At 41.6% G+C, this 11,739-nt stretch overlaps 1 protein-coding gene across 2 annotated transcripts in view; it reads left to right on the top strand.

Annotated features, from left to right (window-relative positions):
• Positions 1-11,739, top strand: part of LOC128310834 (cartilage oligomeric matrix protein) — a 54,468-nt gene that overhangs the window by 40,319 nt on the left and 2,410 nt on the right. The window contains exons 1-12 of one of the 2 annotated variants that reach the window (XM_053047562.1): positions 5,481-5,717; positions 7,346-7,442; positions 7,960-8,023; positions 8,098-8,201; positions 8,308-8,519; positions 8,650-8,806; positions 8,883-9,020; positions 9,088-9,264; positions 9,331-9,448; positions 9,543-9,664; positions 11,078-11,178; positions 11,338-11,699. In XM_053047562.1, the coding sequence (XP_052903522.1) occupies positions 7,358-7,442; positions 7,960-8,023; positions 8,098-8,201; positions 8,308-8,519; positions 8,650-8,806; positions 8,883-9,020; positions 9,088-9,264; positions 9,331-9,448; positions 9,543-9,664; positions 11,078-11,178; positions 11,338-11,699 (1,640 nt within the window). In that variant the 5' untranslated portion in view covers positions 5,481-5,717; positions 7,346-7,357. Of the gene's footprint in view, positions 1-5,480; positions 5,718-7,345; positions 7,443-7,959; positions 8,024-8,097; positions 8,202-8,307; positions 8,520-8,649; positions 8,807-8,882; positions 9,021-9,087; positions 9,265-9,330; positions 9,449-9,542; positions 9,665-11,077; positions 11,179-11,337; positions 11,700-11,739 lie in introns of those variants that run through there. The other variant, XM_053047561.1, reaches the window with a different exon arrangement.

The following is an 11,739-nucleotide window of genomic DNA, read 5'->3' as shown; positions in this document are numbered from 1 at the left end:
GCGAGAGAGAGAAAGAGAGAGAAAGATAGAGGATGAGAGAGCGATAGAGGGAAAGCGAGAGAGAGAGAGAGAGAGAGCGAGATACACCATGTGTGAAAGCGAAAGAAAATGGAAACCCATCCTTACCAAACCGCCACTAGAGTGAATGATGTGGAATACGGGGGAAATTTTTTGAACACCCTAGGGGTTTTGAGAGAAAATGCGAGGGAAAAGGATGAGATGAGCACAGGGAGACAGAATACTACGCAATATACAAACATGGATGCCCGCTCTAATATTGAAATGATTTTTCTTTTTATGCTCATTCGTGAGTAATGTTTTCCACGAACACGAAATGTCCCGTGCCGTCGAAGAGCCATCTCAGTATTTCTACGTCGGGAATTCCTTGAGAGCATAGTTCAGGATCGACCGTGCGTTGCGAATCTGCGGTCTCTTCAAACCCACCAACCCACCGCATCTTTCTCGATATGTTGCTCTCTTTTAAATGGTAATGATTCATATCGATAGAAGTGAGCAATGTGCCTCAAAAAGAAGACGCGCTAATAAAGCATATTTCATCATATGCCAGAGAGCTGCGTCCCTCGCGATCCTTACACAATACAGTAGAGTTGCGGATGGGAGAAGAAAGCGTAAGAGGTATGGAACATCACTCAAATGAAATGGATCCCCGCGTGCACTATGTTGACATATGGTGAGCTAAATCAACATTCCCCAAACGGTGGTGTCTTTACCTTATACAAACACACACGCACTCAGCAAGTCCTCTTCTTCTTCTTCATGTTATACAAATGCAAATGCATATTTCATTATGTTTGTGCTCGAACATTTGAACGTGATACCGCTTAAAGCAACCTGTTATAAGAATAGTGAATGCAACGTAACTTTATAAAGAGCAAGCGATGAGCAATACAAACCAATACCAGCGTCATTCGACAATCGGCAAAAACGACATGAATGGCCAGTGACAGGTTGAGCGTTTACTTTAAATGGGATATTTCACGTTTCCGGCTTCGAGAAACACCTCCGCAATTGGAGCAATGGGAGCAAGATATAAAAATACTGACATTGGTCATCATAGCCGTGCGCAAGCGAGTAATGGGTTACAATAACGAATTTATGAAAATATTTTATTATTACTGCTACAATTATCGTTTGAGGATGAGATGGGACAAAAGGGGTTAGGATGGTGATCACCATGGCATGTAATTCAAGGTTTTTGTTACCGTGTGTTCTACAGGAGTGTAATAACACTATGATCTTTGTGCTACTAAAAGAGCAACAATTCTCGATCCTTTTAATAACGCGATCTGGTCCGAAATTGGATCACACCTCTCCGCTCCTAGCTAGTGTGGACATGTTAGCGCCGAATAGATCTTTTCGGTCGACTTTTTGTTTTCGTTGAGAACGTATTAGGTTAGCTATGGACAAAGTAACTCGTTACAGCAGATGTGTCTTAAATTAAATGTTGTCATTGATATTTTGAATTGTATCTTGTTTATGAGCGTTTTCGAATCCTTATTGTCTAGTAATTAAGTATTGTTTAATAATTTTATGTAGACCACAAAGTTCTGACAAATTATTAAGAAGTCATAATAATTTTTTCTCACTGTGCACTTTCGTGTTTAATAATGGGGGGTAGTGAATAAAGTTAGATGGAATTCCTTGAAGTCGAGTACCAATTGCATGTGTGTAAATGTATGTTTTTTTTAAAAGAATTTGGGAGGAATAGCGATTCGAACTACTTATTCCTTTTTGTTCTTCCGCTGGGATTCTAAAGAACATTGTGTGGAAATCGTGTCTTGGATGACAGTTTCTCACGAAAACACTTTTCGAGAGTTTGCTACACGGTAATAGAATCTGTAGTTAAGGATAGGCAGAGGCTTAGTAAAAAGGAAGACCAGAAAGCAACACTACCAACGTTATGCGTCGTGCATCATGTCCAACTGTTTCTTACCGAAGTGCATGGAGACTTTCAAATATCGTCGCACTCGGCTCTGAACCGTCAGACCTCACGCATCTCTCTCCACCCATCCTTGTCCGTAGCTGTGTTCTTAAGCGCGAGACTTACAGTTTGTTTACACACATCATATGATAAATGTCAAACTGAACGTCTCTAGTAGTGGCTTCTCCTGGCGCAGGCTTCGACCTTACGGTTCCAGCTCATCCTCACACATTCGTCTCGGCCGTCATACGACAGCCAATTAGCTGGGAACACTGCCATCTGCAGTAGTGGTGAAGTGCGTCTTGTATCTTCAATTCAATACCCAACCCCTGGAAACACAGCGCTTGTGCGTGTGTAAAACGTGACCGAAGCACCACCATAGGCAGCCAACTTTGTTCACCATCCATCCATCCATCCCCTAAGAATGGATTAGCAGCAAGTTGTGACACAGGTTGAGAGGAAACCATCTCTATAATCTACGTTTCTGGTGCTTTACGAACGCGAGAACGCACTCTGACAGTTGCAACATGCGTGCTCTCGCGAGGAATGTAAACACGTAGCAATCAATACAAAGGGAATGAACCGAACAGAGGGAATACCCTTGCTTCACTTCTTTCTCTCTTCCCATGTCTAGGATGACATCATACAGTGCCATGCGAATTAGTGGCCACTAGAATGTTTCATTCTACTACAGGAAATAATTCGGGAGGGCGAATAAATTAAAATTCGTCACATTAATTAAGTGAGACGGTGGTGTAGACTTACACTATTTGGGGCAATAACATATCACATACGCGACTGGCCCAATTCCGGTATTATTACTCGCTCTTTTTAATCTCATTTACCCTTAACTGAAAAATCAAATCATGAGTACTGTTTTAATTAATTTATTAATAAGTAATATTAATTAAGTAATTTATATTAACCTTCAGAGGGGAGTTGTTCAAATCTGTGAGGATTGATTAATCCTCTTCAATCGTCGGAGTGTTTTCGCAATCGAAAACGAACTGTAATTGGGTTATTAAAATAAAATAATTAATGTTCATACTTAAGAAATGCATGAAATATGATTTGTTAGACGTTCATGAATCTTTAACAGCTCATCTTTAACGGAACCAACAATATTGCGTACTACGAGAAAACGTTTTGGGTGACTTTTGATGCCGATTATTGTCGTGTAAATACTATTAAAAAAGCAACGAGAACCCATCAAAGAGAAATGGAGCAGTTCCGAGTTACGCAAATAATGCGTGGTAGAAAAAATTGCGTAACTCGAATTCCATCTATAATATAGTTTATATTCTATATTAAGAGTTCTATTTCTTCTTTTCACGTTACTGTGAAAAGCCCTGTTCATAATTGATATTTCTATATTTTTACAATTAGAAAATGTTATGAAAATTGTTTTAATAATAGCTAAATGTAACCGTTTTTTAAATGAAATTTGCCTAACAAAAAATTGAATTCCACGTACATAATTACACCAACTGCCAACATTTTGAGATTCGCGTATCTCGCATTCACGTTACACAAGTGTCGCGCAACTCGGGAAATGACTGTACATCAACGGAGCATTTAGACTCTTTGATATTACCTTTCAAAATTTTGTGGAAATACGTGACATTGCAATACATTGAAATATTTAAAAAAAGAATCTATGTAATCCGCAATTCATGGGTTGATAAACACGCTACATTTAACTCGCGTAACATATTATCATGCTTATGGATCAACACACTCAAGGGAAGGTACGAACCTCATCTTGGTCGCTATTTGCCTCATCCCCTTCACATTGTTATCCCGGATCATGCCACAATTCACTTTGCTCAATGGATGAGACACACATCCTTGGGGGAAGCGTCGATCAATGAGTTGATGAATTGATTATCAACAAGCATAGGTTGGTTTTAGTCTATAGACTCGAATCAAAACAGGAGTGTACCCAGTGGCAGTCGCCATTATCGATCGGCCCTGATCTCAAGGTAATGCAGCATAAGGGCGCACAGGGACAGGTTTTTAGTTGCGCGATCTTCCCCTTTGTACTGTTAACTGGGTCATTTCTGCTTACTGAGTAACTGAGTGGGATGTTGGTGCTTTCGTAGCAGTTCAAATCTTAAAATCAGCTGTTCATCCGATCATCTTGTGCCATTATTTTTGTTCACATAAAATGCCTTATCATTATCCAACAAGCACGCACAGGCTGTCATCATTCATACAGCCATATAATGACCAAATAATGCAAATAAAGCTGTTAACAGACTACTTAATGAGATCTCTCTCAATGGCAGCTAAGTTCATAATTTTCCTACTACTAGTTTGCCTTGAAAGGTTTTTGGTTTCCAGATCAGCACGAGCATCTGAAGAGCGTGCTTGAAGAATTCCTACGACATCTATTACATATGCGAAATAGCAGCGTGTCAAGCAGTAACGCAAAACATAAAACGCGCACTCTACATGAGATAGTTGCTGCCCACGTTTTCCGATCAAATTATCTTACTATGAAAAAAAATATAATTAAATGCACCAAAAAAGAAAAAAAATCTTACAATTCTAAGATCGATTCAACTAGCATACGGAGAACTAATGAGAAAAACGTTAAGAAGCTTTTTGCCATCCGGTCTGCTGCTTTGTGTGGATCATGGTATCCATAAAATACGAACCTCAACGATGTTCATACGCAAGCGGCCCGATCACAGTCATCGGCATTACTGGGCCTGGTGTTAGGTGATAATCTTTACCCTTCAGCTTAACGCCTTTTTTACGCCGATCTAAATTGGCAGTTTGGCGGGTTGGACAGGTTTACTTAACACCCACCCAGCATCATTGCATGTCTCGATCCTCTTCGTAATGCTGAAGGCCGGATGCTTCTACAGACAGAGCGACAGAGTTTTTTTTTATTTTATTAGTCATAGTCATTAAATGGTAATGGCCAGTACGGAAAGAGCATGAACGCACTACGCGTAGCAGGGGTCTATAGAGCGAGGAAACCAGCTGATTTTGCCATACGCTCTAGTGTTGATCTGACATATTTATTTCACTTTTAATCCGGAACCCGGAAAATATCGGGGTGAAACGATATCCTATCAACGGGACCTCTTGGTTTTTGGCGCCTTATGCCACCGTGCCCAAAAATTCCGGATGCTGATATCCAATAGGTGATTCTCAGTTGCGGTGTGCCACCTTCATGAAGATAGTAACTCACTGATATGGGTGTCATCTATTTTTCTAAAAGTTAAATAAAACTCATCAATGGTAGTCGTAATATGTTTCACAAACGCTCAGCATCCGATACAGCACCTTCTTCCGTGAAGGGTGCCACACCTAGCCAGCCGTGCACCGCCTCTGGTTGGTCGTGATCGTTGCGTCTTGCTTCCACTTCAAGTATGCAATACGACTACCCACCTAAAGGAGCCAGTACTAGCGCCGACCATATACAAGCAGCGGACGTCGCAATCGCGCGTCTCAGATGAAGGTACGCGTCGCGGGTTAGTCTGCTGCGAGATCCCGCAGCGTTTGGTCGATCTTTTCTATGCTGGTACCGTGCCGGTGTGCTGGTGGAAGACTCACTAACCAGTAGAGTGTGATCCTAATACAGAAGTTTGTTGATCGTTTTGCATTTCATGATCCTGTATCCTAGTGAATAGACGACGTTTGAATTGCTGCGAAATTTAGAATACAGCGTGTAACAGTTACACTTGCTGTAAGTTGTGCAGGACAGTTTGGCACATACGTATCGTGCATGTGCCAGAAAGTGTTATACCTTTTTCTTTTCAGTGTAAGTGTAATTATCCACTCAAGTGCGTGTATTCCAACATTTAAATCACTGATGCGTGCAGCCACTGATTGATCGCATAGGTATCTTACCCCCAAAAAAACTATAAACTACAATAATCGTATTGTTCGTTTGGCGTTACGGTTTAGGATCGGATTTGCTGTCCATCCGGTATTTTTAGGTCCTCTGCAATCGAACCGCATGTCCATTTTTGGACCAATCGGTTCCGAATTTGGCAAATCCTCGTTCGAAATCCCATATGTTCCTATGCAAACCGAAAACAACAGCGTTACGTTTTGCGCGAACCCTCGTGTGGAGGAGCCATCTATACGCAAGGCACCACCTAGACCCCGTTCGGTGGCTGACCACACCAGGAGGGTAAGGTTTGTAAGAATCAAAGGCGTTTTCCACCGTTTCACTCTCTGTCTGGCTGCTTACGCTCATACATTCAGCCTCCATGTGGAGCTGCCCACATGTTTTGTTCCGTCATTCCTTGTTCGCTTTTAAAAAACGCCTACGCGCCACAATTCCGATGCTTCGGGGCTCTTAACTTTCAGTTCCCGCCATTTGTCTCTCATCGCAACTCGAAGGCCTCTTCTCGCACCGTTTTCCATTCTACCCCATTTGTGGCGGGGTTTGATTGCCCGATCAGTCTTCTCCGTGTGTTTTTTTTACGATATGTATATTTTTTATACCCCTCGCATTTTTTCCCCTCGTTGTCTGCATCCAGTGTTGCGTTGCGGGTTGTAGCGTTTTTGGATGGGAATTCCTGTTTTGCACCTTTTTCTCTGTGCACGGGAACGGGAAGTACCCCTGGATATGGTTTTGTCTACCTGTCCGCCGAGACCATCAATGTCTGCATCGGGAGCCGGAGACGAGGAACGGGATTGTAATGTTGATGTCGCTCAAAGAGTTAACCAGTTCGTCGACTTCGATGGGAGCCTTTTAAAACAAGGCGACCACAAGATCACCGGGGCAACTATAGTATCATCTCGCGAGGCATTTGCTATTGTGTAGTTGTAGCATCTTATCCATCTAGTTGATGTAGTAGATCGGGGCAGCTAGTTGATATCTTCCAATAGTACACTCATCTAATATCTAGAAATCTTGAAATCTAGAATGAAGAGTGAAAACAAAACAGCAAGAGAAACAGGCAAACTGAAATCAAAGCCTCAAACAATTAATTAAACATACCAAATTTAATGTAAATGGTACAGTATTTGCGCCGCTTTGAACAGTGAAACAAATGAAGAAAATGTTGCCCCATGTAGGAACACGACAGTATTAACAAATATTAACAACAAATACAACAACAACAAGTATTAATAACAAGAGTTGAGAAGCAAAAAAACTCACACATCCACAGACTGAAAGGACATAGAGATCTTTCCAAATATTCAATCCGAGACTCTTAAAACCAGGAAAAGAAACGATTTCCAGTTATCGTTCCCGATTTACCTGGTACGCGTTGGCCCTGAGTTCGTTTGCTAGCAACTGAAAAGTGATCCGAGTTATGATGTGTGGAACAATAATTACTAATCTATTGTCACGTATAATATCATTTCAATCAACTACCTACGTAAAGTGTGTGTAAATTGTTGTGTTTTTCTTTCGCTTTTCACTTTCCATAGTACTGAAGCAAAATGAAATCAATGACGGCAGGGCTGTTGATGCTATTGTCACTATGCGCGTTTCTGCAGCAAGTACAACTACTATCTATTGACCCAGGTAAGTATGTTAACGATTAGTCGTAAATATGCAATTTCATAAGTTACTTTAAACACCTCATGCAATATAGTAGTGGTAGTAGACTGATCCGCCCGAATTTCAATTTAAGTCTTCGAAACCCCACGTATGAACGACGAACAGGTGAATTTAATTTCGATCTAAAACACTTCGCCCGACAATACGTCATCCAAATTGACCAATATGAAATAACGTAACAGTATCATAAATCTTCAACAAATTATCTACATGAAAACCGCACACAGGGCTGTATGCAGGCGCCTATGTTTTAGTGCGTGTACCATTTGCGCTTTTGCTCGCTGGTGATATTGATTGATTTATTTATATTAATTTCATATTTGGGGCGCCACTGAATTCTTAAATGTTTTTGTTCGCGATGTCAGTAAGTACAGAGAGAAGAGTAAACGGTTGTTTACGGTTATAGAACGGTACTAACATGGCTTACGATCTAAATGAATTACGTTGTGTTTTGTTTTCGTGTTTTCACCAATTTATCCAGTTGCTTCGACGGAGCTGGAGGAATACATAAAGGATGATTTCTTAATATCACTTAGACACATTAGGTAAGACCTCTATCGGGTATATAAATATCCGAACTCTAAAGTGTAACGAAATCGTTTCATTTACATTCTTTCAGACCACGTAGGAAGTTTAGAATCACGATCGAGGCACTATTTATGATTGATTTCCCGGAATCGAAGAACAAGTTTTCTTTCTATCTCGACCGCAAAAATAAGCGCGGTAAGTTGGAAAACCGGCAGCCGGCTAATCGTTGATCGATAAATCAAGCGTTTCAAGCGCGGGAATGTACTTTTTTCTCTTCTTCGTTTACCCACCAACCACCCAGTGACCATCGATATCACCACCCACTCGAAGGTGTACTCGAAGAATCTAATACTGAACGATCTGAACGAATCAACAACGATCAAATCGTTAGCATTCGCGTTCCACCAGAGTGCGATCACCGTTTACATGAACTGTAAACAGTCCTCCACCGAGGAGCTCGACGTCAATCTGTCCAAGCTTTTTGCCAGCAACGATGAACCGACCGTCAAACTGGTACTTAATGCGATACACTAATTCATCCGCCAATCTTTCGGATCGTACTTGATTAAATTATGGCGAATGTGATTTGATTTTAGTATTGTTTTGTTTTCTCCGCTTCCTTTCGTTTTTTACACATGCCAAGTTTCGGGAGCGAAAGTATCCACTATTTCTGGATTCCGAGCTGGAAAAGGCATTGAGCCGGGCCAGCTGTCAGAAGATACTGCGCCGCAATGGTAATCACATACACTCCACGCGTCAAAAGCAAACGGTGGAGAAGATGCTGAAGAACAAAGTTCAGGGTAAGTAGGTAAGGTTTTTGGAACCGTAGTTCCATTGTCCTAGATTGTTCATTACATGCTTCAAACCGGTTCGCAGGTGAGAGTGTTCCTGAGCGCAACAAGAAGCGGGACATCCGCAATTGGCATCATACGTCGGAAAAGTACAAGGAAGCATTTCATTCCGATTTCTCAGCAAACCGTGGAGACATTCCAATCATTCATGGTGATTGCGATGGTAAGTTAAGGGAAGAATTAAACGAAGCATTGACCATCTTCCACTAACGTCAATTGACCTGATGTAGAGAACATACTGAAACTGTTAGGTGAATTGTTGAAGTTGGTCAAGGAGCTAAAGGAAGAGGTGAAAGGTCAGCGACATGAGATTAATTACCTGCGCGGTTTGATCGAAAACTGTGCCGGCTGTCAACAGGCACAACCATTGCGCGAGAACTGTCAGTACAGTAATCCATGTTTCCCAGGTGAGATGTGGCACTAAGATCCGAGTATTGACAGATAGATAGACGACTATATGTTTTTTTTTGCAGGGGTGCAGTGCTATGATTCATCGACCGGCATGCGTTGTGGTCACTGTCCGCGTGGGTATGTCGGCGATGGACGAAACTGTCGCCCGGGTCAAACTTGTGCGGACCAACCATGCTTTAGGTAAGTATCATTCGTCCTTGAATATCTCGCTGCCAAGCGCGTTAGTTGCGAATAATATACCTTTGCTATTATTCTCTTCCCTCCCGGGGCACAGTGGTGTCCAGTGTTATGACACGGTCGAGGGTGCCCAGTGTGGTCCCTGTCCTGTGGGTTATGAGGGCGACGGGAAGCACTGCCGAATTAGGGACGCTTGCGAAGATAAGCCGTGCGCGCCAGGTAGGAACCAATAATCAAAACCTCCCATAAGCTATTGCCTTGATCGAACATCTTTCCCCCATATTTAACCACCTACGGCTGACCTTCGAGACTGTCGTCGAAGGAGTCCTCTAGCCTAGGAAGCTAAGGGGCTTCTTGAGGCGAAGCATTTTCTCCTTCTTCAGTTACAATCCTTATCCGTGCGCAATTGTGAATGTAAACCAAAATAGCCCATATCCAGGTACATGACGAGTGTGCCGATGTTCTCATAATACTTTTCATTCTTTCCACAACGAACCGAAATGAACGAATTATATACTGTGTTACATGGTTCTTATTATTGTTTCTACATACTTTTGTTAATCTTCAATACAGTACGACGTACCATCTCGTACTCGGTAATGTGCTAAATGTACTTAACCTTAAGCTTCACTAAGCCAACGATATTTACGATACCCAATAATAATAATAAACTGATCATTATTGTTTGTCAAGTTTGGTTAATTGGTTTGATATCAATTATTTACTTTGAGGTGAGCCGTGTAACACACATTTAACATCTTTGATAACTTCCGAAACAGATAGTATAACATCGCGTAAGAAACATTATGCATGCTTTTTTCATGTTTCATGTTTGCTTTCATTAAAATGTTATAATTAACTATTTTCAAAGTATTTTTTTGGAAAAAAGATTGTCTGCTAGTAGGATACGAATTTGTTTGGACGTAATTAAAACTTACAGAAAACGAAGTCCATCTTTCTCAAGTACTTCCTCAATGTTTGGCCGATTGCTACAATTTCCAGAAAAGGATACAAGGATCACTTTGCCTTCGATCTAAATCATTAGATTCTACTGCACTTTACGGCGGTGTCTGCTATCGCGGCGTTCTGTGCTGTGGCGGCTAGAACAAGACCACAGCCTGGCACTCTAGCGTTTTTTTAAATATCAAAAGGCCAAAAAGAAGAAAGATCAACCACAGCCGGCGAATACGAAGAAATATATCAAAACTTCTATGATTCAGTGTAAAACTGACAGTTTTTAGATTTAAAGCAATAGTCTTACAATTTTAAAAGAGGTCATTAAACATTATACTATCAAGTTTTGGTAGTGCATAAACGGACGGCTATAAAACACAAAACTGCTTAGTTCTTCTCTAAGTGGCAGGAAACTCGTATTGAAAATCGCTGGAATTTATCCATTTTTAATGCATACGTTATTGTTTGTTTACGTCATCCATTTTTTGAACACATACGTTTTTATGCTCAATACCTTGCCGTGAAAACTCTTAAAAAAAAACGGGCCTGATATTTCATCTAAGTGTATGTCCGTACGGACCCGAGTGAATCATGAAACCTCAATCACATACCATATAGATATTGTAATGTCTGCCCAATCTTTAAACACACCCTTCCTTAAATGTTCCCCACCTGAAGGTGTACATTGCAGTAGAATAGATCAGCATCCATTCTTCCGCTGCGGTGCTTGTCCGGCCGGTTTCACTGGCAACGGTACTGCCTGTCATGATTTCGATGAGGTATGTGTAATTCGTTCAATGCCTTGTGCTCGATTCCTGATGAACTATTCCGGTATTGGTAGTCGAGGCCAAGCGCTGGACGTCCATATCTAAATACGTTGTCTATGTCCTGCTCTACAATCTGACGGTACCTTTCTGTTACTTGTCTTCCGTTGCAAGTGTGATCTTGTGGAACCGTGTGATGTGCGTGTTCGCTGCACCAACACCATTCCCGGTTTCCGATGCGATCCATGCCCCGGTGGATATGTAGGTATGCACTACGAAGGCCTTACGGCCACCTCGTTCGATGGGTCGATGCAGCGGCAACGGTGCATTGATCGGAACGAGTGTGCCGACGGTTCTGCACGGTGCGGACCCAATATGGTTTGCCAGAACACGGAAGGATCGTACGAATGCCAGTGTAAACCGGGGTTTATCCATAGTTCCTCACACGAGTGTTTACCATCGGATCGGATGTGTCAAGATGGCACGATTTGTGACACAAATGCCATATGCAAACATGCCGGAAACAACAAATACAGGTAGAAATTGATAATTGAGAATTATGACGAATCGACAAAA

The sequence above is a fragment of the Anopheles moucheti genome, chromosome 2 (genome assembly GCF_943734755.1).
Source record: "Anopheles moucheti chromosome 2, idAnoMoucSN_F20_07, whole genome shotgun sequence".
Lineage (NCBI taxonomy): Eukaryota > Metazoa > Arthropoda > Insecta > Diptera > Culicidae > Anopheles > Anopheles moucheti.
The sequence above is the reverse complement of the archived record's forward strand: the minus strand, read 5'-3'. Positions and strand labels throughout refer to the sequence as shown.